Source organism: Aspergillus stella-maris, assembly GCF_047715825.1.
Source record: "Aspergillus stella-maris strain CBS 113639 unplaced genomic scaffold BDV14scaffold_71, whole genome shotgun sequence".
In the NCBI taxonomy this organism is placed as follows: domain Eukaryota; kingdom Fungi; phylum Ascomycota; class Eurotiomycetes; order Eurotiales; family Aspergillaceae; genus Aspergillus; species Aspergillus stella-maris.
This window is the reverse complement of record NW_027396865.1, coordinates 115,806-142,109: the sequence shown is the minus strand read 5'-3', so window position 1 is coordinate 142,109 and position 26,304 is coordinate 115,806. Positions and strand designations below refer to the sequence as shown.

At 51.6% G+C, this 26,304-nt stretch overlaps 10 protein-coding genes across 10 annotated transcripts; 4 read left to right on the top strand and 6 right to left on the bottom strand.

The window, feature by feature from the left end:
- Positions 1-233: 233 nt before the first annotated feature.
- On the bottom strand, positions 234-1,489 carry fmn1 (riboflavin kinase). Its single transcript, XM_073766214.1, has 3 exons — positions 1,257-1,489; positions 910-1,158; positions 234-824 (listed from the first exon to the last, which is right to left on the bottom strand). Exons 1-3 carry the CDS (start codon positions 1,371-1,373, stop codon positions 501-503), a joined length of 690 nt encoding a protein of 229 aa, XP_073623929.1. The 5' UTR covers positions 1,374-1,489; the 3' UTR covers positions 234-500.
- Positions 1,490-1,556: 67 nt separating this feature from the next.
- BDV14DRAFT_181517 (uncharacterized protein) lies at positions 1,557-3,741 on the bottom strand. The gene is made up of 2 exons (XM_073770074.1): positions 2,323-3,741; positions 1,557-2,271 (listed from the first exon to the last, which is right to left on the bottom strand). Exons 1-2 carry the CDS (start codon positions 3,634-3,636, stop codon positions 2,254-2,256), a joined length of 1,332 nt encoding a protein of 443 aa, XP_073623928.1. The 5' UTR covers positions 3,637-3,741; the 3' UTR covers positions 1,557-2,253.
- Positions 3,742-5,199, top strand: BDV14DRAFT_181515 (uncharacterized protein). The gene is made up of 2 exons (XM_073770073.1): positions 3,742-4,166; positions 4,234-5,199. The coding sequence occupies exons 1-2, from the start codon at positions 3,997-3,999 to the stop codon at positions 4,523-4,525; spliced, it is 462 nt and encodes a 153-aa protein (XP_073623927.1). The 5' UTR covers positions 3,742-3,996; the 3' UTR covers positions 4,526-5,199.
- A 717-nt stretch (positions 5,200-5,916) lies between these two features.
- On the bottom strand, positions 5,917-9,200 carry BDV14DRAFT_181510 (MFS transporter). Its single transcript, XM_073770072.1, has 10 exons — positions 8,339-9,200; positions 8,144-8,288; positions 7,851-8,095; positions 7,766-7,798; positions 7,633-7,719; positions 7,170-7,579; positions 7,005-7,116; positions 6,804-6,937; positions 6,525-6,597; positions 5,917-6,206 (listed from the first exon to the last, which is right to left on the bottom strand). The coding sequence occupies exons 1-10, from the start codon at positions 8,761-8,763 to the stop codon at positions 6,146-6,148; spliced, it is 1,725 nt and encodes a 574-aa protein (XP_073623926.1). The 5' UTR covers positions 8,764-9,200; the 3' UTR covers positions 5,917-6,145.
- A 516-nt stretch (positions 9,201-9,716) lies between these two features.
- Positions 9,717-11,734, bottom strand: BDV14DRAFT_134912 (kleisin alpha). Its single transcript, XM_073766212.1, has 2 exons — positions 11,377-11,734; positions 9,717-11,323 (listed from the first exon to the last, which is right to left on the bottom strand). The coding sequence occupies exons 1-2, from the start codon at positions 11,638-11,640 to the stop codon at positions 9,800-9,802; spliced, it is 1,788 nt and encodes a 595-aa protein (XP_073623925.1). The 5' UTR covers positions 11,641-11,734; the 3' UTR covers positions 9,717-9,799.
- Positions 11,735-12,193: 459 nt separating this feature from the next.
- pmr1 (Ca(2+)/Mn(2+)-transporting P-type ATPase PMR1) lies at positions 12,194-15,928 on the top strand. Its single transcript, XM_073770071.1, has 3 exons — positions 12,194-12,633; positions 12,700-15,214; positions 15,263-15,928. Exons 1-3 carry the CDS (start codon positions 12,526-12,528, stop codon positions 15,832-15,834), a joined length of 3,195 nt encoding a protein of 1,064 aa, XP_073623924.1. The 5' UTR covers positions 12,194-12,525; the 3' UTR covers positions 15,835-15,928.
- A 2,752-nt stretch (positions 15,929-18,680) lies between these two features.
- Positions 18,681-20,505, top strand: BDV14DRAFT_204241 (ammonium transporter; the record flags this gene model as incomplete). The annotated part of the gene is made up of 4 exons (XM_073774486.1): positions 18,681-18,792; positions 18,864-19,195; positions 19,249-19,840; positions 19,895-20,505. 4 exons carry the CDS (start codon positions 18,681-18,683, stop codon positions 20,503-20,505), a joined length of 1,647 nt encoding a protein of 548 aa, XP_073623923.1.
- Positions 20,506-20,966: 461 nt separating this feature from the next.
- Positions 20,967-23,832, bottom strand: BDV14DRAFT_211451 (Golgi transport complex subunit COG4). Its single transcript, XM_073776094.1, has 2 exons — positions 22,471-23,832; positions 20,967-22,421 (listed from the first exon to the last, which is right to left on the bottom strand). Exons 1-2 carry the CDS (start codon positions 23,668-23,670, stop codon positions 21,150-21,152), a joined length of 2,472 nt encoding a protein of 823 aa, XP_073623922.1. The 5' UTR covers positions 23,671-23,832; the 3' UTR covers positions 20,967-21,149.
- A 7-nt stretch (positions 23,833-23,839) lies between these two features.
- Positions 23,840-25,469, top strand: BDV14DRAFT_181498 (SIR2 family NAD-dependent protein deacylase). The gene is made up of 2 exons (XM_073770069.1): positions 23,840-24,301; positions 24,363-25,469. The coding sequence occupies exons 1-2, from the start codon at positions 24,179-24,181 to the stop codon at positions 25,317-25,319; spliced, it is 1,080 nt and encodes a 359-aa protein (XP_073623921.1). The 5' UTR covers positions 23,840-24,178; the 3' UTR covers positions 25,320-25,469.
- BDV14DRAFT_204238 (uncharacterized protein) lies at positions 25,463-26,102 on the bottom strand (the record flags this gene model as incomplete). The annotated part of the gene is made up of 3 exons (XM_073774485.1): positions 25,463-25,711; positions 25,765-25,881; positions 25,929-26,102. The coding sequence occupies 3 exons, from the start codon at positions 26,100-26,102 to the stop codon at positions 25,463-25,465; spliced, it is 540 nt and encodes a 179-aa protein (XP_073623920.1).
- Between the last annotated feature and the right edge of the window lie 202 nt (positions 26,103-26,304).

Here is a 26,304-nt window from a genome sequence, read left to right as displayed (position 1 = left end):
TGAGCAAGAATTCAAACAGATAATCAATTGAGAAAACAAGGTAGAATGGGTTATTTTTTCCAATTCAGCCCTGCGGTCCTTACTTCAGCCTTATAGGGAACGCTCTTTCGTCGACGTCATTGGTATGCGCTGCCCGCCCCGGCCGGTAGGGCAGTACCACTTTAACCTATCACCCAGTGAGCCCATTGCATGCTCGGGTCCGTCGGAGAGGGGTGGACTGTTTATACTTCTCGGCGGTCTGGGCGCGCTCTCGGCGGGCTTGTGGGCGGGTTTCTGGGCGGCTGGGCGTTCTGGGCAGTGTAGGCAGCATGGTTCTATTGCCGATTCTTTCAGGTTGTGGTCTTGGGAATTGGCTTGGCTGTGGGTTTGTTATATCATCGTTTCTTTTAATGTTCTAGTAATGTTCTTGTTCTTGTTCTAGTATGTAACTCTGGGTCTGTCTGTCTGTCTATATACATGGCGAAAGAATGAGGTCCTATCCAACTTTTCGACTTTAATGCCTAGAAGGACCGCAGCCATTCCCTCTGCTTCTTTACACTCTCGCTTGTGCTCTCCTCACCATCAATGTACACTCTATACCCATCCCTCCTCAAACTCGCCCTCGCAACCTCACAATCAACCCTAATATCCTCGACCAGCGCCTCCATAGAAACATAATCGTATTCCGGTCGAATATACCCCAGCATAAGCAAATTAAGCTTTGTGCCGTAAAAATCAGGGAGTTTATGGAACGTAACTTTCTTTTCAGAGCCGTTGTCTGTGGTTTGTGGAGAAGGTTCGGAAGTGGGTGAGGGGGACGTCAATGAGGGAAGGATATGGATTTCCTAATTATCAATACAACATTAGCTCCAGAACATTTGCACCTTGGAGATGGAAGATGATGCCAGGGGCAATGGGGGGGGAACATACAATTGACCGCGCCTTGTTCTTATAGTACGGGTTATACCCTATGCTCAGCACAGCGGGTAGAATCGGCGCTTCTGCCTTTGTCTTTACTTTTTCTTCGCGATTCGCATTCCCAGTCTCATCCCCATCCGCGCCCTTCGGCGCAGTCGCAGGATCAAGCGCCACAACACCAAAGTAAACCCCAACACCAAGTTCCTTGGGCAGAACCTCTTCTAACCCATCAATCGGGATGTTCGCAGTTGGAATGCCGAGCTATAGTTCATCCAAAATCCATTAGCTTTCTTGCGTCTTGCATGGTTGAAGGGGGTTAAGCCGGGTGGGGTAGAAAGTGATAATGTTGCATTACATACCTCTTTACTGCCCCTCCCAAACCCCTTGATCACGGGCCCGGAAAGGCGAATTGGGAAGGGGGACTCGGGGCCTGCGTCTGGGCCTGTTGTTGCGGGGCGAGGTGTTGAAGGGGGCATTTTGCTTTGTTTTCGTTTCTTTTCTTTATCTGGTCGGGGTTTAAAATGGTGTGAGACTGAGCTGGGATGGAGCGTGTTGGTGAGGTGTGGAGGGGTTCGCTCGGAGTCAGCGGGATAAGTTCGTATCGGTATCGGTATCGATAACGCGATAGCGATAGCGATAGCAAGCGATAAGCTGGATAAGGCTGGTAGTGGAAGGACGATCGTGCGGGGTGATTTATTAGTGATTACATTGTTATATGTAGGTACTTTTGAATCAATAGCATCGTTGCTATTGGCTTGTTAGAATAGAGTTTATAATGAATTAACTCAGAATATATAACCCAGGATGAGCAGAAAAGTAAATACAGCCTCGATACTATACTGCGCATGTGAGCCCCGGCAATTGACTAGGTACGATCACGATCCAACATGTGACGAGCTGATCATATACTTCCAAGCCGAGACCGAATGCAGCCATAGTCGTTTCCTTGTCTTAGTCACTTTGATATACCGAGAACACAAGCATACTTTCATATGAAACTCTCAAGGAAGCAGGCGGCTTATATTGCAATTGAAGCAACGACAAAGGCCGCAATGACTTAGCTCTAGATAGTAGATAGTAAAGGGTAAATAGACAAGGAACCAACCATCCCATACCAAGCATCAACCATGCCCGTGACATAAATATGGACGATAGAAGAAATGTAGAAGGGAATATCAACAGAAGAAGAAGAAGCAGAAGCAAAAGCAAAAGCAAGCAGAACCTTTTTGAACCTCCGGGTATCCTCCGGTAACAAGAACCGTAACGTAAATCATGTACATGAATACAAATAGCAAGCAAATCGGTTGTGGGTAGTAGTAAACACAGCAAGAAAGCATAGCAAGGATAACAAACAGGTTATATGCAAGGTAGAAACTGATGTCGTTAGCTTGCGCTCAACCGATGATAAGGGAAGATAGCACTCACGTTCATAACAATAAGCATGGGAATCCCAAACAAGTCCTGCTTGATAGTCCAGCAGTACGCGCAGTCGACTTTGCCGTCTTTGAACCCTAGCTGGTTCATTCCTGCCTCGTTCGCAATTCCACCCTTGCGCAGGTGATTGCTCCACCGTTGACCGCCGGCGCTGTCATCCGCTTGCGCGGTCTCCATATCTTCTTTCGTTTTGTACTTGAGCAGCTTACACCGCGTCGTGACGCTACCGCGTGAGTCTCCGAACGCGAGCCGTGCAAAGTCCTCATAGAATTCTACCACACTGTCGTCGTCGAGAAGTTCGGCTAAAAATACTGGGTGTGGACGCCCAGTGCTTTCGACCGAGCCTCGTGGAGTAACGTTGCGAGATGAAGCAGCAGATGAGTTGCCGGTGTTGACGTTCAAATTTGGCTCTTTGCCAAGTAAAACGTCTTTCTTCCACCCTGTCAAGATGCTGAATTCTTTTCCGACGGCGGCGACCTCACCTGTACGCCGACAGACAATGGTTGGCGTGCCGCATGCGTTGATAAAGTCTTCATACTCGTACAATGTCCGCTGGAAGCACTTCTCCATAAAGATCAAATCGTCTCTGTTCAATGTCTTGGTCGTCGCGATGAACGATGGCCGAATTGACGCCAGAGCTTTCGCGATTTGTAACGTCTTTTGTGGTGAGAAGCGCCGTTGAATGAATGCTGTCAGATTGTGGAATCGCCCAGTATAAGCATACGGCTCCTTGACACTTTCATAGATTCCTGATGGGTTGCGCTGGCGTCGCTTGTTCATCTGCAAGCTCTGGTGCTTCAAGCTCGGCGTTGTAATTGTCGGCGGCCGTTGTTGTCCATTTATCGACAGCCCATTGGACTTCGCGACGGCATTGTTGAAGACGTTCGGATCTTCATATCCATGGTTGTTCAGCTGCGGACTGGCCGCAGCGCCTGGGCTGGTGAAACTGGTCGGTCCACTCTCAATCGCAAATGCATGAGGCGCGTCAGGCTTCGACAAGTGTCCTGGAATCACGTTCCCCTGACTAGACTGCGGATATACACCAACATTGACATGCGCTGGTGGTGGAGCCTGTCCAGCTGGCCATTCATTCAAAAGCGGATCGCCAAACATGAACGGCTGTGTCGTTTGGGGACTCTCCCCAAACGTTGCGGCTCCTCCAATTGGCGTAGATGCGAATTGCGTCGACCCGCTGCGGCCCATTGACCCTCGATGCGTACCGGAGTCTGGAGAGTCTCCAGCACCGGTAGCCATATGTCCAAGCATTCCGAATTCCAAAGCACCATATCGATTCTCAAAGTTCATACTCGACAAGTCGAAGTTGAAGAGCGCCGGATCACTAGGGTCGAAGAACGGGCCGCCGAACGGATTCTGGTTCTGCGTCGGCGTATTCGCAACACCGGTGGTCGCCGGCTGAGGCATTGAAGTCGTCAAAGCGGGATTGGTGGTATTACTCGGTGCAGCGGTACTATTTCGAGGTGTAGGGTTGGTTTTGAGACTAAAGGTAGGTGAAACGGGCGATTGCGACGGAAACGAGTTCTGGTGACCAATGGGGTTCTCCTGGTACATGTTGTAATTCGACTGCGGCGTAGGGTAAAAGTTTGCGCCTGAGTTCTGCGTGGTCGTAGCCGGGTTGATTGCGTTTGCGCCGTTCAAATTAATTGAATGCGTCGGGAGTCCATTCTGATTGTTGTTGTAGTAGGTATTTCCAGCGACACCCGGCATCAACGCGCCATCCGGTGCGTCGTGCAGGTACTTCGCTTTCTTGCGAACACCATCGTGGCAGGCCTCTGCAAGACCGCGCTTGATGCAGCGCTGACACGGTCTCTCGTCGCCTAGATTCTGTTAGTCAATACGGGCGCCCAGGACACATGTACCACCTGGGCCGGTGTAGAAGCGTACCGCAAGTCAGATGCGCCCGCTGACAAGCAAAGCAGGCGCGGCGCGCCTTCTTCCTCCGTGGACGCGACGGATCCTTGGGGTTCGGTTTCTGGCCGTTGGCCGTTGTCTGACCCTGACTCTGATCGTCGCCGTTCGCATTGGCATTCGCACTTGCATTAGTCTTGTTGGGCGGTTGGTCGGCGCGGTCTCCGATCGCTGCGGCTGCGGTTGCGGTATCTTGGTCGGCCCCGCTGTGTTCTGCCGAGGGAGCTGCTGTAGCGCTCTTGTCTGCCTCCATCTCCATTTTCCATAAATCGGCGACTGAACTCGTCGCGACGAAGTAAGGAGCGATCGAGAGGGGAAGGGCGAGCGGGGTGCGGTTCGTTCGTTTGATGGACGGATCCGGGGTGGACAGAAGATCGGTAACGGTGCAAGATCGGTTCACCGGTTAAAAGCTTCTCCCCGGGGATGGTTGGCTTGCCACCTTGTGAGAGTTTCCTCGAGTAAGCAGGCTTGTAGTTAACAACCACCGTCAAACAAAACTCCCTCTTGGCCCATACACGGGCGGGGATCCAGATTCGCGCTTAGTCCGGCAGGAGTCGATCCGAGGACATAGAATGGACGCGGTTGTGTGGGGATGGAAGAAGGAACAATAGAAGAGAAACAAAGGGAGAAGAGGCGAGGAAGCGAGGCGCGGGAAACGAGGAACTTAAGAGTCGGAAAACGTCCGTTCTCGAGAGACGAAAGTGAAACTGAAACTGGAATTGGAGAAAATCACGCGCAGGAACTAAAGCTAGAGAGAGTAATAAAAGCAGTAGAGGAACAGGTTTATTGGCGGCGGGCGGAGGGAACTTCAAGTCTTGCCGGCGGCACTGCGGGGATTGCAAGTTATCTGACAGCTGAAGAAGATGGATGCCACTCGAGACGAGGCATTAACTTCAAATAATAATAGAGGGGCAGAGACAGAGTAGTTAAATGTGCCTGGAGCAGAAAAACGTGGTCGAGTCAAGAAGCTGGCAGTGAGGCTTTTTTACAGTAAAGCGGGGGCTGTCATAGGCTCTTGCCCTCAAAAGTTCCACAGTCGCGTGCTATCCAGATTCCAGACTGTTCATTAACCTGAAATACAGGGTTACTCTGTACAGAGACTAGTAATATATTCATATGTGAAGTTGCTCTATTCTACCAGGTATACTACCAGGTATACTCTACAATTCACATGATTCTACAAGGCAGAAACCAGGCCACTCAAACTGCACTCACTCCTACTACATAGGTAGTATACTAACATCCCGAAATAACCCGCTCCGTCTTTGCCCGAATGAAGCCATTCAAGAGCCATTAACTACTCACCCCAGCCTCGGCTACGGCTGCTCACTTCTTCATTCCCAGATGATTATTCTTATTTTCTTCTCTTGAAACAATGCACAAGAACTAGTAGTCAAATGGCAGCGTGCCATTGTGCTCGTGCAGTGCGTGTGATCTTCCCTTTTAGGGCCCTGCTGTGGCTCAGGCGCATCTTTCCAGTCCGGTTTGCGATGCTGCTTGTAATCATGACCGGTTCATGCTACTGTGTTGCTGTTATTGGAGCGTGAGATGCGTTTGCCTGACTGCAGCTTCTGGGCATTTTTGTTTTTAGTTTGGTATTTGGTGATGAGTCGAGAATGGGAGGAATGGTATAGTCTTCGTAGTCTGTTACGACTTTGACTTTTATATACTTTTATTACTTCTATTAGATTCTATATATGTACATTTTATTAACAGGGCTTTTTCTAACCCAAAACCCTTAACTGTGCATGCATATCAAGGATTAATCCTGGTCGCCCGTCCGGGATAGCTCGTCCCATCTGTAGGACAACTCCAGCCCACTGGACAAGAGGTCTATGCTGCATTCATATTCTATTGCACAACTTCGTTGTACCTGAATCAGGCATGCCTACCCCGTAGCAAATCGGCTCTTCTTCCGGATTCGACTGCCGTATCGGAAAAATATATACCTGCCCAGTGTCACAGACACAATAGGTTAGCTCTTCTGTCCAACAAGAGATGCTGCCATCCCAGCATGAGCCGGCCTCGCACGAGCCAATCAGGCAGGGTTCGCGAGCTCCTCGGAGTTGAAAAGCTGCCTGGACATAGGCACGTCAAATGCGCCATGCCGTCACGGGCTTGCAGATTCAGAATGGTCCATGCAAGGGAGGCTGAACTCGGTCCCACAGCGTGCTGCACAAGCTGATATCCGTGATTGATGACGGCAAGAAGGGAAATATATCCAGTAGATCCCGTCAAAATGGGTCATGATGCGAGGGTATACTTACGGGAAGGGTGCCATTGCTAGTGTCAGGAAAGCAAGTAATGTAGTCGCCCAATTATATCCTAGCCTGTTGTACACTGCGTTCATCAGTTAGCAACTGGCGGTCAAGGCTTGATCCTGGATAGATGGCTGATGGTTGCGCAAAATCTGGGTGGTCCCCGAGTCGGGGACCATATAGATATAGAACAATCTGCACTATAGGGTTGCTTCCAGTCGATGGCCACTGAAAGGCTAGGGACACGAGGGGTAGGTGAGTGAATATCGAAACAAATAGAGTGCTTACTTTGAATTCCGAACAGTGGAAAGATACCACCGAAGCTACTTCGAGCAAAGCTATTTGCGGACAGGGCGCTTGCTGCCATTAGGGGATACGCATCGACAAGGAATGAGAAGACCCCCGAATAGATGAGCACCGTGCTATGTCATCGTCAGACCAATGAACCTGCTTGCTCGAGGAGGACAGTCAGTCCAGTTGGAAACTTACCCCGCCCCAAAGAATGCGCTGCCAATGATCGGTACAATCCAATGAACAGAGGGATAGATGGTCCAGGCAAAGATGAAGAGACCTATGGTGACAAGTGGTGCTCCGGCAATTGCTGTAACCGGTTAGCAACATCTCGACAAGGAAGTGGTGTAGTAGTGTACGTACCAGGAGGCAGTCGCCACTCTGGCTGGAAGTCATCCGCAACCCCAACTGCTCGCTCATGCGTCGCCTCCAGCTTTCTGTAGATCCGGCGCCAAAATGGATCGGAAGCAATAGCAAAGGCCATACCCACGAACAGCCCCAAAAAGGCCAGACCCCGCTGATAAAGATTGAAGTCATATACATTGCCAAAAACTAGTTGGAATGCACCAAAGAACAGGTATAGGATACCCAGAAGAATGGCAGAGTAGATGCAGAGGTTCAAGCACATTGGTTCGAGCGTCAGCAGGAGGACGGGTCGATACAGGGATTGCAGCACAGTCCTTGTAATCGATCGATCGAGCTTCTCAATGGGAGCTTGCCACCGATCATCTCCAGTCTCCTTTCGCAGCCTTTGTGCTTTTCTGCGAAGTAGTCTGGACGTTATGTCAGCATCTTGTTACCATAGAATCATGCGGCTGGCACTCACACTGGGTGGTAAGTCTCAGGGACAAACAAAGCTAACATGGCAAGCAATATGCCCGTCCATATCAGAAGGACGTAGAATGTCCAGCGCCTAGATGCCGTCAGCGCCTAGTCATCCCCAGCCGAACTGAACCTACCATGTCGTAAACTCGTTTATAAAGCCACCGACCCTGTTTGCATCAGCATATGCACGTCTTGACTGAAACACTGCATAATACATACAGCGGACCCAGCTCAGGGCCAATGAAGGGGGCACTGGAATATAACATCATTGGCGCTCCCAACTCCTGGCGAGCGAACAGGTCGCCAACAGTACCGCCAGCCACAGACAAGAAGGCGCTACCAGCAAGACCGTTCAGGAACCGGCAGACAATCATCGTTTCGATATTCTTTGCAACGGCGCAGGGGATGAGCCAGATCAGGAAAAGTGTAAATGAGGTGAGGTATATGTTCCTGCGGCCATAGAACTGGGAAAGCGTGAGTAAAGTTCAATTTGGCCGATTTAGACGGCATACCTCGGACAATGGTCCTAGAAAGAGTGGTCCAACTCCCAGACCCCAGATGAAGAAAGATAGACCCAGCGTCGCGATCAAGCGGCTGCAGCCAAATTCCTGCGTCAACTGGTCATACGTGAATGTATACATGGACGATGTACAGGTACTAATATATTGTCAGAGTCAAAAGACAGTCTCGAGTCCGCCCACACTTACACACAGAGAGACCCCATCGAACAAATGATAACGATCATCCATCTATTCAGCGTATTGAAATTCCGCGGGTTGTCAGGGTCATTCTCCTCCCAGCGTACAGTGAAATCATCCTCGGTATCTGGACCCTGAGGCCCTCCAGCATTGGCTTCAGCATCAGCCTCATTGTTGCAGCTATATCCGTCGTTCAAGGACCAACTCCGCTCAATAGGCCTAGATGCGGCGCTATGCAGCCTCTGCAAATGTGTATTGTCCGCCGTCGTTGCCGGTTTGATGGGCGCAAAGCTGTTTTCCACGCCAATATCCGGCTTTTCCGAATCGACATCTCCGTCACCACTTTTCTCGCTGTCGGAATATCGTTGGTCTGAAGAAGATGTCCGGGGGCTCCCCGCATGTGCGGAGATGTCCGCCGGCTGTGTTGCGGACATTGTCAAGAGGGAAACGAGGTTCAACCGGTGCGAGTACTGAACTTCATGGATGGCTCAAGGTCTGTGAGGCTTCTGGGAAAATAAGACAGGAGCCTTGAGAAGGGAAGAAAGAGAAAAAAAAAAGATAGGTATGCCGAAAACAATAATTGGAGATGAGGGCGGGAGCTGTGCCGTTCCCACTCGGCTCTATGGCCGAGCTCCAAAGCTAAGAATATAAGTAGCTAGGGCGTCTCCGATCGCTGGTGCTCCCCACTCTTGAGAATAAAGTAGTCACTCGAAACGGAGTCGTAGTCGATTAGAAATCAGCTCCTGTAGGATATAAAGTCAATCCCGACAGGGCGTGGGATGTTTGCAGGAGATATAACCGGCGTCGGACCAGGGGAGAAGTGATGAAGCTTGTTGGAGTCGTGAACTCGGAAAGAGATTGCCGAACGACGTGCTAGACTATGCTAGTCTTCTAGCTCAAGGTTCCTTTCCTATCAAATTTAGATCCTTAGTTGCTTACGCAGGTGATTTAGCATATCCGAACTACTTGACTACACCACAAGGAGTAAGGTGTTCTTATTTACAAGACGCAGGTCATGGGCTTGTAGACGGTTGGATCTGTATAGAACCGAGTCCACCACTGAGCGGCACTAGAGTCTGCTATTGGGCCAAATTCTCCGCCCTCGTGGCAGCAAAAGCAATATGTGCTACTTTATGGAGCCTGTCATGCAGGTGTCACTACCAGACTGGGTATATATCATCATGAGAACCGGAGGTCTGAGGAATTCGATTAATTGTCTAACTAAACAAAGCTATCCTATCCCTTCGCCCAAAAGCATTCGCCCAAATACCGACACAAACCAGATCAACCTTTTGGGCCGTTAAATTGAAAAAAAGAAAATGCCCCAACGCCTGGATTGATTGCAGATAGTAATCCAATAAAGTCCTGCTCCTGAAACAGTTCAACCGGTGACCGGGCACAAAAAAATATTCGGCACCAAGAGAGAAATCACATAACTGTACATTGACATAACCACACGCGGAAAGAAGATTAAGCCGCAACCTGAGATGGTTGAGTTGCGGCTTCACCGTTGGCATCCTCTTCGGCCCATGAGCCCCATAGTGAGCTCTTGCCGCGAATCTTGATCGGTCCACCGACTTGGTTGGGGCGCTGCTCGACTTGAACAGCATCCTTGGTCGCCAAGACCAGAACTTCGAAGAACATCTTGGTCGCATCGGCCTTGGAGGCAGCCCCTGACGCATCCTTGGCAGACTTCTTCTCGGGTAGAAGATCCTGGAATTTGACGGCCTTCTTCTGCTCCGCATCGCCAAGACAATCGCGCAAAACGTGCACAGCACGCTTCGTACCCAATGACACTAGGCTAGCGTCAACGGGCTCAATGGTGTCATCGAAATCGTCTAGCGGCTGATGGATTCCCTCGTCGTCACTGAGTCGGAGCTGGTCCTCTTCGTCGCCGGGGAACTCAATCTCAGAGCGCTGGTGCAGGGTAGGCTCAAGGCTGACACCTTCATCCACAGGAACAATCGCCTCTTCCTCAATCTCGAGAGCGGGGGCGTTGGCAGCGTCCACATCCATATCGGAAATACCACTGTCGCGTTTGCGTTTCAGCTCGCCAGCCTTTCTGACAGTATCAATCGAGAGCAAATCACGAAGCTCGGGGGCCCAGCCACGTCCGCGGCCACCGCCCATCACACTAGAGACAAAGTCGCCGTTCCTTTGCATGTTCATAAGGGTGAGGAGGACAGGGTCACGAGGAAGGGATGATGCAGGCTTCAAAGTCTCGGATAAAATTTCTTGCTGAATCCTGAAGTAAGAGTTACCCGAGAATTCAACGTCCTCGTCAAGTGGGATGATAGGAAGCGGCTTTCTCCGCTTGGCGCGCTGAGAATGTTGGGCCGCGGCTTCATCGTCGCCGTCTTGGTCTTGAAGTAATTCGAAATTCTCTGGGTTCATTCGTTCAATCTCGTCGTCGGGGACTTCTGTCAAATTACTCTCAAGCTCGAAGCGGTCGTCATCGGCATTAGGAAGTTCCGTATCTTCACCAAAAGGAATTGTCTCATCCAATGGCATGTTGTCCTGTAAGTCATCTAAACCAAAGTCTGCGTTGCCCATTGGAGCGTCATTGTCACCAAGATCGAGTCCCAGGTCGCCGGCATCGGCGTCAATAAGCTTGCCAGCATCACTAAAGTTGTCTTCCTCCATAGGGCGGGGAGGCGGGGCATCTCGTCCCACTTCCATGCTGAAGTCTGCAGGGAAAGTCATGTCCGTGTCGTCGAGTCCAAGGTCGAGATCAAGATCACCAGGGTCTTCAAGACGCGCGGGTTCCTGAGATACGGACCGTCGCAATCCAGTGTCGGGGAATAATTGGCTTCCGAAGTCCATCGAAGGTCCTGGTCGCTTTCCTTCAGGTTCCAAGGAAAGTGGCTGGGGCATAAGCAGAGAGTCCAAGTTCATGAACAGATCGGACTCGGTCAATACGTCGGGAAGAGTGATACCACCAGGGGCAACCACAGCACTGGTCGTCAGGTCGTTGTTGTTGGTAAGACGGAAGGCCTATATTCGGAACGGTCAGTAACAGTACAAGCTCACGTCGTAATAAGACATACCATCTTGATTTTCATCAAAGCTTCGTTGCAGTCATCCAACAAGTAGCGCGCCTTTCTGCTGTAAATGCGAACGACACCGAGCAACAGCTGACCACTCAATCGCAAGGCCATGGGGGCCTGTCCCTGATCAACAATAGCAGTGACACTGCTCTCGATGTCCGACTGCAAGATATGCGATTTCGACAGCTTGCGCTCAAGGTTGGCGGACAGCCAGACGCGGGCCAATGGTCCGGTCTTGGACAGCAACGTCTCCGAATAGAACATGGTTGGATTGGTCCGGAATTCGGAAAGTCGCTCAATGTATCCAATGCAAAAGAATCTCCAAGAGAAATATCAATATCACCCCAATGCGGGGCGATGCGCGGCGAAAGTCCCTAGCAACCAAAGATGGGTGACGCGACGAAAGCGAGAAACAAACGGGATCGGTGAGCTCGGTCGCTCTGGCGTCTAGGCTAAACCGGGAAGGTCGACTGTTTAAAAACACCAAAAAAGGATTCAATATAACACGTAAAAACACGGCGACAGAGAGTTTGGTTGATATTGACGCCGAAGCACCCACAGCGCCGAAAAGCGATCAGAGGGGCAGATAGAAAGCGAGGAGGTTGGAGATTTGAGGTGGGTTGCCCAGGCGCGTCGTTTGGTGATGGTCACGGGTGGCTGGGAGCAGTTATGCCAGTTAGTCAGCAGCGCATAGTCACCCTCCTTGTGAAGGTGGTTGTGCATGATGTACGAGCTGTTGCGGACCATCGTTGATCCGGGTCTAAGCCTGGCTGGGCTGTTCAGTAGTGTCAACATCCCCGACGCCTGCGCTGCTGTGCTAAGTGGTTTGGCATGAAATTCTAGATCTTGTCGAATTTCCCCCTTTGTTTGTTTAGCGACCCCGGTATCTCAGACGCATCCTTTATCTGGCCGTTTTTTGGGTCTGGTTTGTGCTTACCGTCCTCCTTCCACCGGTAATACAGCCAAGTCGCATTCGGAGAACGTGGCTTTTCCGTCATCGCCGTGCCCCAAGATCTGATATTATTCGAGTCGATTGAATTCACTCAAGTGTCTTCATCCCCAATTACCGTTCGATTCACTCGCGCACCTCCATGGGTCGATAAATTCAAGCTCCCGCTTTTTAAACGTCTCCGAATTGAAGCATGAGAAATGTCAAGGTCCGCTACGCCTGCGCTACCTTTTCATAATGCCCAGGCTTCTGGCTCAAGAACTCCGTCTGCCGCGCCTGCAGGTGTAAGAACCGGCGCGCAACCTTCTGTGAGTGTCCAGGTGCTCTTGTTCTGCGGTAGTTATAGAGCACACGGCTAATTATTTATTCAATAGGCTTCGACCTCGACCTACTCGCAGTTGGACCCTCAGGAGACTGCAGATCGCTTACAGACCTCCCTCGTCCATGGCCTCACCCCCGCAGAGGCAGAAATCCGATACCTGCGAGATGGACCAAACGAGCTTCCGCATGAGGAACCGGAGCCTCTATGGCTCCGCTTTCTCAAGCAGTTCAAGGAAACGCTGATTCTCCTACTGCTGGCCTCCGCCGCCATCTCCTTTCTCATGGGCAACTTGGACGATGCTGTTAGCATTACTCTGGCGGTCACAATTGTTGTCACGGTTGGCTTCATTCAGGAATACCGGTCAGAAAAGTCTCTCGAGGCTCTCAATCGCTTAGTTCCGCATCACGCCCACCTGATACGCGATGTTCCCGTGGGCGGCGCTCCGATAGTGCACCCAGCCCAGGCCGTTCCAGATGAGGAAGTGGAAATGCAAGAACTTCGCGGCAAAAGTCCAAGCTCGAGTTCAGTCTCCGCAGCTGTCAAGGCCTCGACAACAGTGCCAGCCGCTGAGCTAGTACCGGGAGACATGGTTTTGTTCGCTGTCGGAGATCGCATCCCCGCCGATATAAGAATTACGGCTGCCACAGATCTGTCCATCGATGAATCGAACCTGACCGGCGAGAACGAACCCGTTGTGAAATATCCTGACGCCATTCGTAATCAAAAGAACCTCCCAACACCTACCCCCCAAATCGTCAGCCCGCCTCGGTCACCGTTCTATGATGCTCCTGCCAGCGGTGCAGTCGGTGCCGATATCCGTCTGAATGAGCAGCACAACATTGCTTTCATGGGAACCCTTGTTCGGTCCGGATATGGTCAGGGAATTGTGATCGGTACTGGTGCTAAGACGGAGTTTGGCAGCATCTCCGCCTCGCTCCAGGAGATCGAAAGCCCGCGGACACCCCTGCAGCTATCGATGGATCGTCTAGGTCAGGAGTTGAGTTATATGTCGTTCGGTGTCATCGCTCTGATTGTCGTTGTGGGTCTGATTCAAGGCCGCAAGCTTCTCGATATGTTCACTATCGGTGTCTCGCTTGCGGTTGCCGCTATACCAGAAGGTCTTCCAATTATTGTTACTGTTACACTCGCTCTTGGTGTGCTCCGTATGGCCTCGAAGGGGGCTATCATGCGACGACTCCCAAGTGTCGAGACGTTGGGCTCCGTGAATGTCGTCTGCAGCGATAAAACTGGAACGCTTACACTGAACCACATGACAGTCACCAAAATGTGGCACTTCGATTGCCCGGAGCCCTTTGAGGTACATAATGACATTCATTCGCTGACACCAGGGCCAGCGGCTCGAACTGTTCTACGCATCGGTAACATTGCAAACAATGCTCGGCTGTCGCGTGTGCATGCAAACTCCCCAGCCAGTGCATCATCTGCTGCTGTGCTTTCTTCCACGGATGATAGTAGCTCAGGCTCGATGAAGAGCAGGTGGGTTGGCCAACCAACCGACGTCGCTATCTTGGATCTGCTTGATGCCTTTGGGGAAGATGATGTGCGAGACCGCTTGTCTGCCCGCGTAGCCGAAACGCCATTCAGTTCCGAGAGGAAATGGATGGGTGTGGTTATCGGAAGCGGAACACCAGGCGAGTCATCTCCTGTGGCAAGCGGGTCTAGTATGGCTTACATTAAAGGTGCTTTGGAACAGGTCTTGGCACGTTGTGATACGTACTTGACCAGAGACGGTCAGGAGGTTATTTTGGACGAACGACGGCGACAAACTATCCGGCAGGCTGCTGAACACATGGCATCGGAAGGTCTTCGAGTTCTGTCATTCGCCAGCGGTGCAGTCAGGGAGTCCAGAGGAAGGGCACTTGGAAGCCGTTCTGCCACCCCGTCTTCGAAAGTCAGTTCCGGTGACGAGGACGATCGTTACAGCGGCTTGGTCTTTGCAGGGTTGGTCGGCATGAATGATCCACCTCGCAAAGATGTTCACAGAGCCATTCGCCGTCTTATGGCGGGTCGTGTGCGGGTTATCATGATTACAGGTGACGCCGAGACCACGGCTGTTGCAATTGCGAAAAAGCTCGGTATGCCGATTACCGAAGTTCCTGGGGCGCAAAACGTCCTTAATGGGCGCGATATTGACCGCATGGACACCGCGGAACTATCCCAGGCATTGTCGTCAGTCTCAGTCTTTGCTCGCACTAGTCCTGATCACAAGATGAAGATCGTGCGTGCTCTTCAATCCCGAGGCGATGTTGTCGCCATGACAGGAGATGGCGTGAACGATGCGCCTGCCTTGAAGAAGGCTGACATTGGTATTGCAATGGGCAAACTAGGCACTGATGTTGCCAAGGAAGCAGCCGATATGATTTTAACCGACGACGACTTTTCGACAATCCTGCGCGCCATTGAACAGGGCAAGGGCATCTTCTACAACATCCAGAACTTTATCACTTTCCAACTCAGCACCAGTGTTGCGGCTCTGAGTCTTGTTTTGTTGAGCACCACTCTTGGGTTCAAGAATCCGTTGAACGCAATGCAGATTCTTTGGATTAGTAAGTTCCCCTACAGCAATGATGTTCGCTTTGCTGACTTGATCCTAGATATTCTCATGGATGGACCTCCCGCACAGTCTCTCGGCGTGGAACCAGTAGACCCTACAATCATGAGCCGGCCGCCTCGACCCAAGAGTGCCAGGGTTCTCACAAGGCCCCTCGTCCAACGAGTCCTCACCTCAGCCTTGATGATCATGCTCGGCACCCTCGCAATCTACATCTACGAAATGGGCGACGACGACGACGTGACAACGGGCAAACGCTCGCGCATCGTAACAGCCCACGACACGACAATGACATTCACCTGCTTCGTGCTCTTCGACATGTTCAACGCGCTCACATGCCGCAGTGAAAGCAAGTCCGTCCTCCGCGGCGAAATCAAGCTCTTCGGGAACAAGATGTTCAACTACGCTGTCCTCGGTTCCCTTGCCGGCCAGGCGTGCGTCATCTACCTACCCTTCCTGCAGCGGGTATTCCAGACCGAGCCGCTTAATTTCGCGCACTTGTTTAAGCTGGTGCTTATTTCTAGCTCGGTGTTCTGGGTTGATGAGGCGAGGAAGTATTATCAGGCGCTGCAGAAGCGGGGCGCTGTGGGTGTTGGATATAGTGTGAATGTGTAGATATTTGTATAGATCTGTTGTACATTATATAATACTTAGGGATCTAATGAGGGATGATTTGCCTCGACTTTTCAGTTTTTTTTTTTTTTCTTTTCGAGGTTGGACTTCATTATGCACGTAGGCCGCTGAGAATACTTGTTGTCACGCCTGGCTGTGGTCTCTCCAGTAATGCTGCTCTGCGAGGTTGCACCAGTGAAGTGAAATGAGAGAGAGATACATATACATATATGAGACAGCGACAGCGTACTATCCTATCGACGTTCCCATCGTTAGGTAGTTGGACGCCTTCGGTCTACGTCTGGGAAGGCTGTGTTTCCCAAAGTAGTGCTTTACATCAATATATATATATAAATATCTATTAGCCGTGACGATTGGTCCGTCCTTGCACCTGAACTTATACCGCGCTGAATACCGATAATTGGTGATGCTGCTACTCCTAGGTCTAACAAAGCTGTCCTAGACTGTTTACCCCAGGCACATGTCATTGTAGTATACTGACATGAGCACTAGCCGGTCTTGCCCTCTACTCTCTAAACGAACATCACGAGGCCAGTGTGTAGTATGTACAGCAATGTGACAGAGTACTAGGTTGCTACTGACTCGCTACACCGAACAACACTATCATAGTATCAAGCAGTACGTCTACGACAGTCACAGTGATATCAGAATGGACGCACGTAGTCCAGCTCCAGCAATGAGGAGTTTCCATGACACATCGAATTGCTGATGCCAAGGGATCGCCCAGAGCCTATCGCACGCTCCGGCATCTTATTTTGACCTCTAGTATAGTAAAGAGTATACAGAGCAGAAGTCAGTTGATGTGATCGGGCAGCCAGCGCGGGTGTATACGAGGTCGAGTAGGTGGTTTAGAACGATAGACGATAGGATGAGAATGAAGCCTACCTAGTCATCCGGACTCTGGTCAGCCCTGGATTAGGTTCCCCGCCTCTGACCCTGCAGGTACAATCTCTCTCCAAAGGATCAGAGTCAAAGTCAAAAGTCCCGTGGGGGCAGCATCCCATCTATTCCTCCCCGGTGTAGGCTTGAGTCTCGATGAGTCTAATCGCTGATGGTGGTCTCGACTTGCAGGATGGTGTACTAAGGCAGGTAGGAGGGTCGTGCGACCAAGCTGATGGGAGAATCCACGTGGAGTTACATGAGGTCAATCCCCACAGCCAATGATCTCGAATCGAACGCCTCTTTGCGGAGATTCTGGAGAGATATCCCTGCAAGATGAGTTCCATGATGTTTGTCTCACCGGAAGATTAAACCACGTTGAGAGGAACATGGCCAAGAGAGCGATATCGTCGATTGCATCGGACGAAAGGTTGTCCTGGCTTGTTCTCGTGCGGCTTCGGCCCCAGCTTGGGTCGGAGTTGGGTTGAATCGCCGCTGCCAGCCCGACCATGCCCGACCTTCTGGCGGACACATCGGGAGAATCAGGAAGCGGCAGGCTAAGGCTAAAATCGCTGATTGGTCGGGATGGCTCTTATCAGTGGAAAGTCCCAAAATGGAGCCTCTGTTCCGAACTGGGGATAGTGGTGCAGCGGGGATCCACTGTGGCGGGAGGACCTTATCTTTGCCCAGTGATAACGGCCCAATGGCGGATTGTTGGCGTTACCTGAGAGATTCGGCGATAAGAGCTGTCCGTCTTGGGCGTCTTCTTATAGAGTCCAAGTCTTCCAAGACGACTTGCTGACGGCTCATGGCTGTCTAGGTTATCATTTATCGCGGAGATAGATTAAACTGGAGATGCGGAGGATCGTGATGAGTCTCGTCCTCTATCAGGGCTGGCCAGACTGCCAGGAACATAAAGCATAAATAGATTCAGTAATTCCTCGCGAGACCAGCGTCGCCAACTGCGGTTTCGGCCTTCAGGTCAAGTCAAACTCTGGTCTTCCGTTCGCCAAGCTGACTTGGCTCTGCCCTTGGCGAGATAGAGCTGAGCATCACGATGATTCGATGCATCAGTTCCCTGAGCAATGGCCAATTGTCAATTCGTTGACAGAGGTGAACCATGACTCTTGTCGAGGTCCATCTTCTACTACTGAGAGGGAGACTATGTCTACTATCGGGCGGTGATCAACCTAAATGGAGCCGATCCGGAGTGTTTCAGGGATTCCACCGGATGTCCACTGTTCTTGCCACTGGTATTGTATGGAGTCTGGAGAATGGAGAGCGGACTACTCACCACCGAGACGAGGCTAATGTTTTGCCACGAGTGATGATTTTGATGAACAATTGAGCAGGTATACAAACAGGATACCGAACAAGCTTGCAGGAGTGATCTCATGTTGATTATTCTATTCGATTTGATTTGCATTTGCCGCTGCGGCTTCATTGGTTATCAATTACCGCGCCTCCCTCGGATCCCTTGATCAACTATCTTGGTGCTTGCTTTTTCTGCCAAGTGAAGCTGCTAGCTCGAGGGGAGAATAATCAAAGACTGGAAGAGACTCTGACTCTCTGAGAGAATAAGCTGAGGCCAAAGAAAGACTAACTTCGTTCCAACACTGGATCGACCCACCGGACGATCCGCAGAAATCAATTAGTATTTCGATTGCTCACTATCTTTCTGTATCTCGCTCCACCCGCTTACTCTTCCAGAAGCATTCTTGGCTGCTCATAACTCACTTATATACCCTCGTCTCCCCGTGGCGTCTTCTTCTCCACACTCTCCGTGGACGTCCATCTCTCCTTTTTGACTTCGATTCGACTTTTGCCCACGTTGATCGAGGGCTCAATCGCAAAGTCTCCCCGGACGCCTCACGCCTCACGCCTGATCCTGCGCTTTCGCCTTCGCCTCGTCTCGCCTCGCAGTTACACCTCCGACTCTCGCAGCAGCCATGGCTACCGAAGGCATGGCTCCGTTCACCCCGGAGTATGCCTCGTACAACTGGACGGGCGCTCCTTCAGATTACTCGACTCTGGCTACAAACGAGCTGGGCGGAGACTCACGTATGTAGCAACAAAGCACTGCAATCGCAATTGCCACCGGAAACATTAACTAACAACCGTTGCGCTTTTAGGGGTGGAAAACTTGAACAAATGGTACCAAGCCGGTGACCAGGCCTATATCATTGTCGCCTCGGCGATGGTTATGCTCATGATTCCCGGCCTCGGTTTCCTTTACTCCGGTCTCGCTCGTCGCAAATCCGCTCTCAGCATGATCTGGGCCTGTATGGGCTCTTTCTGCATCGTCACATTTCAATGGTATTTCTGGGGTTACTCTTTGGCTTTCTCCCCCAGCGCAACCAATGGATACATCGGAAACCTGCGCAACTTTGGTCTCATGAAGGTTCTGGCGGATCCCAGCCCGGGTTCTCCTCTGGTTCCCAACCTTCTTTACGCCTTCTACCAGGTATGCTTGATGAACTTTGTTTTAAAAGACTAATTTTAGGCTGACCGGTACAGATGCAATTCTGCGGAGTTACAGCTGCCATTATTATGGGTGCAGTCGCCGAGCGTGGTCGCCTTCTTCCCGCCATGGTTTTCACCTTCGTCTGGGCTACAATCGTCTACTGCCCCATTGCGTGCTGGACATGGAACGTCAACGGCTGGGCTTTCAACTACGGTGTGTTGGATTACGCTGGTGGTGGTCCCGTTGAGATTTGCTCCGGTCTTTCGGCTCTCGCCTACTCGATGGTTCTCGGTCGTCGCCAGGAGCGCATGATGCTCAACTTCCGCCCTCACAACGTTTCCCTCATCTTGCTCGGTACTGTCTTCCTTTGGTTCGGATGGCTTGGATTCAATGGTGGCTCGTCTTTCGGTGCCAACCTGCGCGCTGTCATGGCCTGCTGGAACTCCAACTTGACTGCTGTCTTCGCCGCCATGAGCTGGGTTGTTCTTGACTGGCGTCTGGCTCGCAAGTGGTCTATGGTCGGTTGGTGTTCCGGTACCATTTCTGGTCTTGTCGCTGCCACTCCTGCTTCTGGTTTCTTGCCCCCATGGGCTAGCGTTGTTCTCGGTATCGTGACTGGTATCGTGTGCAACTACTCCACCAAGGGTATGTTTAAATCAGTACTAGAAGAAAGGAAACAAGAAGACTAATTATTTGCAGTGAAATACTGGATCCGCATCGATGACTCCATGGATGTGTTCGCAGAGCACGGCGTCGCCGGCATTGTCGGTCTCATCTTCAACGCTTTCTTCGCAGACGACGCCATCGTCGGCCTCGACGGTGTCAACACCGGCTCCGAAATGGGCGGCTGGCTCATCCACAACTGGAAGCAGCTTTACATCCAAATCGCCTTCATCGTTGCCTCCTCTGCCTACTGCTTCGTTGTTTCCGCCATCATCGCCTACGCCATCAACGCCATCCCCGGCCTGAAGCTCCGTGCCTCCGAGGAGGCCGAACTTCTCGGTATGGACGACGACCAGCTCGGTGAATTCGCCTACGACTACGTTGAGGTTCGCCGCGATTACCTTGCCTGGACTCCCCAGAAGCACGACCAGCACGAAGATGGACACGAGGTCCCCGCTGCCGCGCGCTACGGAATCGGCGAGCACAGCGAGATGATGCTCGATGGCGAGGCCCCGACGGGTGTAACAAACAGCCGCGGGAGCGAGATCTCGAACGTGCAGGAGATCAACGTGAAGGAGGGCGCTCCTCACGCAATCCCAGCCAGCGAGACCGAGAAGATCGGGTCCGCTCCTGCTCCGGCGCCGTAAATGGACGGCGTGTGCGTTGAGCCTGTTTTTCCTCTTGTCCTTTAGCAGCCTGTTTTCTTTTCTTTTGCCCGAGATATCCACTTTGTTTTGCTTCTCTACCTCTACGTCCTTGCTTACCTACCTCCCCTGGCTGAGCCACCTTCACCTGTATATTTTGCCCCGGGTACACTCTACCTAATATGTTTATTTAGACCAACTTGCTTTTGTTCAGCAGGCGTTGCTTTGCTTTGCCACTTTTTGCTTACTGCGATGCGCCTCACGGCGCTTTGCTTGCTTGCTTGGATTTGGAACAGAGTTCCTTGGAGCTGGATTGGATGATAAATAGTATATACTAATAGGAGTACTCTCTATCATGTTCACGTTTATGAGCTTTTCTCTACATTTTTTTTGCTTTGTAATAAAAGGGGTGGAATTGAGACATCTCTTTCTGAGTTGGTCTACTAGGTTTACTATTGGTATAGTACAGTGTAAGCAATAAATAAAAATCGTCCGTAAACATGCGAGTGCACCACTTATCAGTTTATCTCTTATGTACCTAAACCTAATATATACACGAACAAATAGAACGTAGACATTCCAAATAAACAAGTAGAAACAGACACTGAAAAGAACAAGTAAAGTGAAAGAAAAAAATGTAAACAAATCTATCGCCTAACCATCCCCCTAACCCTCCTCCTCTCCTCACCACTCAACTTATCCAGTACCTCACCGGTCTCACCACCCCTAAGCACATCATCCCACTCATCCTCATCCATCCCCATAACCAGAACCATCTGAAGACATCTCCCAAACGCCTCGCGGTGTCTGTACCGATTCCCAGCACCAGACCCCGATACGCCAGAACCAGGTACATCAACGCTTACAGCGGCCGAAACAAGGCCCGATACGTCCCGTTCTAACCTTGTGGCGCCGAGGGCATTCACGCGCCCTGTATATGCCCAGAGACGCTTTTCGAGCAGCCGCGAGAGATACGCTATTGTTACTGTTAGGAGGCGATCGAAGGCGGCTGGGTTCAGGATGCGGGAGATGGGGGCTAGGAGGTCTGTCCATGCTGCGCTGAAGCGCGGGCGGACGAGTTCGCGCGGTGAGTCCGGGTCGTTGGGGTCTTGGGCGTTGGATTCAGAGTCAGAGTCTAGGTCTGAGGCGTAGGTTGTTAGGGGTGCGGTGTCGGATTGGGGCTGGTATTCTATGTCGCGGAAGGCGTCGGCTAGGATTGGGCGGAGGCGGTGCTTGATGATGTTGTTGAAGACAACTTGGATGCCGTCTGTTAGGAGGTCTGTGACTTTTGCGGAGAAGGAGGTGGAGAGGGAGGAGAGGGTTTGGGAGACTGTGGTTGCGTCGGCGGGGGAGGGGAAGAGGGTGTGGAGTGGGTCGGTTTCTTCGGGTTGGCCGTCGGCGTTTGTGATTGTTTTCTTGGTCTCGGTGATGTTTTGGATTATGCGCTTTATGTAGTCGACTGCGACGTCGAGGTTGTTTATTAGGACAAGGAAGGAGATCACGATGTGTTCTGGGGGGTTGGCGCCTTGGTGAGAAGCGCGAGGGTAGCATTCGTCGCGCATTTTGCGCTGGGTCATGCCGATGAAGTCGGACCCTAAAACGCGGGATAAGGTCGGGACAACGCTGGTGACGACTCCGAGCTGTGATGTTGCGAGGGACTGCTGTAGAACTTTGTTGACGATGTACATGATATCGTCGACCGCCGAGGTGATATGCGGCGGGTCTGCTTTCAATGGCCGACGCATGTCCAAAGTCAAGCCCGAAGGCTGCTCGTCTAGCTGGAACGCCTTTTCAACGGACCGTCGGAAGAAAAAGGTCGTCATGGTGTTGAAGGGAGATATCAGCCTGTCCCCAATCTTCTTGGAGAGCGTAGACTCTTTCAAGAAATTGGGTAGTTTGTACTTTTGCTCATCATCGGTCTGCAAAGATTAGATTGTACTGTTTGAGGAGGTATTGGGAGAAACATACATTGCAGGTCTCGGCGAGAAAGCGTGTGTACAGAGACCAGCGTCCGAGCATGACGGTCATCTCATTCAACAGCCCGTCAATCTCCTTCATATCCACACCTTCGTCTTCCGCAGTGCCTTGTTGAGTGGCCGGCGAGTTCGATCTTGGCGTTGCAGTACGTTGCGGGGGGAGGAAACTCTGCACCAAGAACGTATACGCATACGACTTGACGTCCATCAGTTTCCGGTCAATATGCCGCTCATCACTCCAGGTGTCGAGAACAATGCCGCCCTGTACATCCGCCTCGAGCTGCAATCGCTCGATAACCCTGTTCATCTTTCGGGGTCCATAGTGACGCTCGACCAATCCACCATGGCCGTCCACAATCTGCGCTATATGCTCGAAGAGCTTGGTCAGAGTATTGGCGTAGAAGAAGCCGTCCTGCTGCCCAGATCCTGTATTGAGGTTCGACCGCGCTTTTGCCGCCACACCCTGGCAGACATATCGTCCGTAGACATCCAATCCAACTTCCGAGCGCCCAATCAGCGGGAACAGCTTAAAGAACCGTGTAATCTTAGCCCCATTGTTTTCTTTGACAGCCTTGTCAAACTCGCGCAGGAACAAACCGCACAGCGACTCGGCCGCATTGTCCAGCGTGACGTTCGGCGGGTCCGGAACCTCCGCCGTAGGAACCATTTCTGCCGCAAAGGCCCCCTGGACGACCTCCGTGGGTACCTTGGCCGCGCGGTCCAGATAGCTAGCTGCCCGCTCCCAATCCTGCGGAGCTCCCATTGAGCCTGCAACGCCAAGCACGCATGCTTTGAGTTCCGACACCTGTTCCACGACCGCAAGGGTATTCTTGACTCTTGACTGTTCGAGGTCTAGCCGGCGGACAGCACTCGAGATCCGGTCCGCGGTCTCGGCGGCCCCGGAGAGCATGCCATTGCTGATTGCCCGCGTGGTACTGGTCTGAGAGCCTAGGTTGGCGCGGAGAAGGTCCAGTCGGCCTAGTTCTCGTGAAAAGTCCTTTTGCGAGGCGACGAGGGCGTCGAGTCGGGCTGTTACGGCGGCCTCTTGCTCGTGCAGGTGGGTCAGGGTGGCCCTTATTTCGGCGACTGAGCTGGCATTGTAGATGTCGGGGGTCGAATTGGGGGGTTGGGTGGCTGGCGGAGATGTTGTTTCTGAGTGTCCATTCGGAGCACTGGTCGGAGAATTGGCCATCCTTCTGGCGGCCGCAGCAGGCGAGGTAGAGCTGCGATGTCAACAAGACAATGGTCTGGGAGAGATGGACGGAGAACAAGCAATGTGGCAGTAACATGAAGGCGGTGAGGACTACCTTGAGGCTCTGGGTCGCAGCTTCATGACTCGTTGTCTTGGATCTCAAAGATCTCATAAAGACATATAAAGCAATTAGGCAAAGGCTGCAATTGATCAATTTAGGCAGCAGCAGGTTGGCTAATCTGACAGCGTCTGACTCTACATCAGTGAGCAGTATGACAACGACAACGTGATGCCTCAGGCAGAGTATTTAACCGCGGCAAAACCGAACGTCATATAAAGCTACCACTTTGACTGCTTAACTTTTGTTTTTGCAAAATTTTAGATTGACTCTATTGTGCTCTCTAAATACCTCAAAGCTCAACACGAGTTCATCACAGTCAAAATCGGACGCCGCCGCAGAGAAAGACACCAGAACACCAGGCCCAAGTCTGGTCGTCGCAACCGCAGAATGGGCAACGAATCGTCTACAATGGTGGACGAAAAGACACCACCTTCGGTCCTAGAGTCGCGCACGATAGAGGCAATCGCAAAATATGTTGAAGAAAAACCCGTACGACGCGTCGTGGTGATGGTACGTTCGCGTCTCTCAGCTACCCCTCCCCCGCTCCAATAACTAATAAGTGTTTGTACAGGTCGGCGCGGGCATCAGCACATCAGCAGGTATTCCTGACTTTCGGTCCCCCGATACTGGCATATACTCGAACCTTGTCCATCTGGACCTCCCCGACCCCGAAGCGGTCTTTGATATCAGCTTCTTCAGAGAAAACCCTAAGCCATTTTATGCGCTGGCGCGCGAACTAGCGCCAGGACAATACAGACCTACGATAGCGCATTCGTTTGTCAAGCTTCTATACGACAAGGGGAAGCTTTTGAAACACTTTACCCAGAACATTGACTGTCTGGAGCGGCTGGCTGGTGTACCGGGGGAGATGATCGTCGAAGCACACGGCAGTTTTGCGACGCAGCGGTGCATCGACTGTAAATCAGAGTACCCGGAGGATCTTATGAAGGACGCAATTGCGAAGGGCGAGGTTCCACATTGTCTGGAGTGCAAAGGGCTGGTGAAGCCGGATATTGTGTTCTTTGGGGAGGCGCTGCCTTCGTCATTCTTTGATAACCGGACAATGCCTGAGCAGGCGGACCTCTGCATTGTTATGGGGACGAGTCTGTCTGTTCAGCCATTCGCTAGTCTGCCTTCATTTGTGGCGGATGGTGTACCGCGCGTGCTCATCAACAGGGAGCGAGTTGGTGGGATGGGGTCTCGCCCGGATGATGTTCTCATCCTGGATGACTGTGACTCTGGCGTGAGGAAGCTTGCGAAGGCATTAGGGTGGGAGAACGAGCTCGAGGCTCTGTGGGAGGAAGCAAACCCAAGCAAGGAAGCGCGCGAGGAAGAGACATCTCCTCAGACGAGGGAAGAGCGGTTGGAGAGCGAGATCAGCAAATTGACGGCGGAGGTCGATCAAACCTTGGAGATCTCCGGTGCGTATGAAAAGAAGGTCCGGGAGCGTCTGAGTGAGTCACCATCTTCACCAGAGAGCATTGGGCCCGAGCTATCTCATGTTTTCCCGCATCTGACTCAAAAATAGAGTCGCTGTGTTTAGGGGGTGGGGCGTTGGGAGTTATTCTGCTTATTACGATAAAAGTCATGAGATACACGAGTAGAGAAAGATGGGTGAACATAGTATTAGATTGTTTGTTTCAAACTGCTCCCAGTAATGCTTAATATTGTTCAAGACTCCACCGCAGCCGGGTCAAGCGCGTTGAACGCCTGCATAAAAGCCTCATTCAATGCCCATGAATCCCACTGTATGCTCTCCAGACAGAGGGGAACTCCGCCGGGAGCGACATTATCCACGAAGCGCGCGTTCTCGTCGAAGATCCGAGTAAAGCCTTCATAGAAGCTGTGTCGCAGCTCCTTGTTGAAGTCGGATGCGCCGTCGGCGAGGTCAAAGTAGAGCGAGATGCTTGTTATGGCAAACTAATCTTGTTAGCATAACCCCCATAGAAGGGTCAGTGATATTAGGAGAGTACCGTATGGTAAGCCTGGCATATCGCAAACTGGATCGATGGATCGCAAGCATTGGGGAATGGCACCTGGATGCTGCAGGTGCCTGGGGCTACGATGGCATTGTAGGCGATGACGATGTCCTGCACAGTGTTAGTACGATATCAAATTGCACAGTCCTGACGCTTACAGAGACAGTTATGTGCGCTGTTTCCTCGTCGAGCCTGTCTAGCAGGATATATGCCCTTCGAAGGCCGAGGTCGAGTTGAAGTAGCCGGTTCAGGGCTGAGGACTCGATGCTGGCTGTTGCTGCGGCAGAACGAGGAAGTAGGAACAAGAGGAGGAGTAACAACAAGCCTTTCATCTTTAGCTGCTGCTCTGAGGCTTTTCAGGGAGATATGTATAGGTACAAGGATTATCATAGTCGGCGGAGGTAGTTGTATTTCTACGGTTACTACATGAGGTAATATAGTGCTTGACGGAGGTTGCTTCCATGATAGAAAGGGAGTGCAGTCCGAGAAGTCTATATTGAGTTCAACTCTATTGATATCGAAGTCTGAGATGGA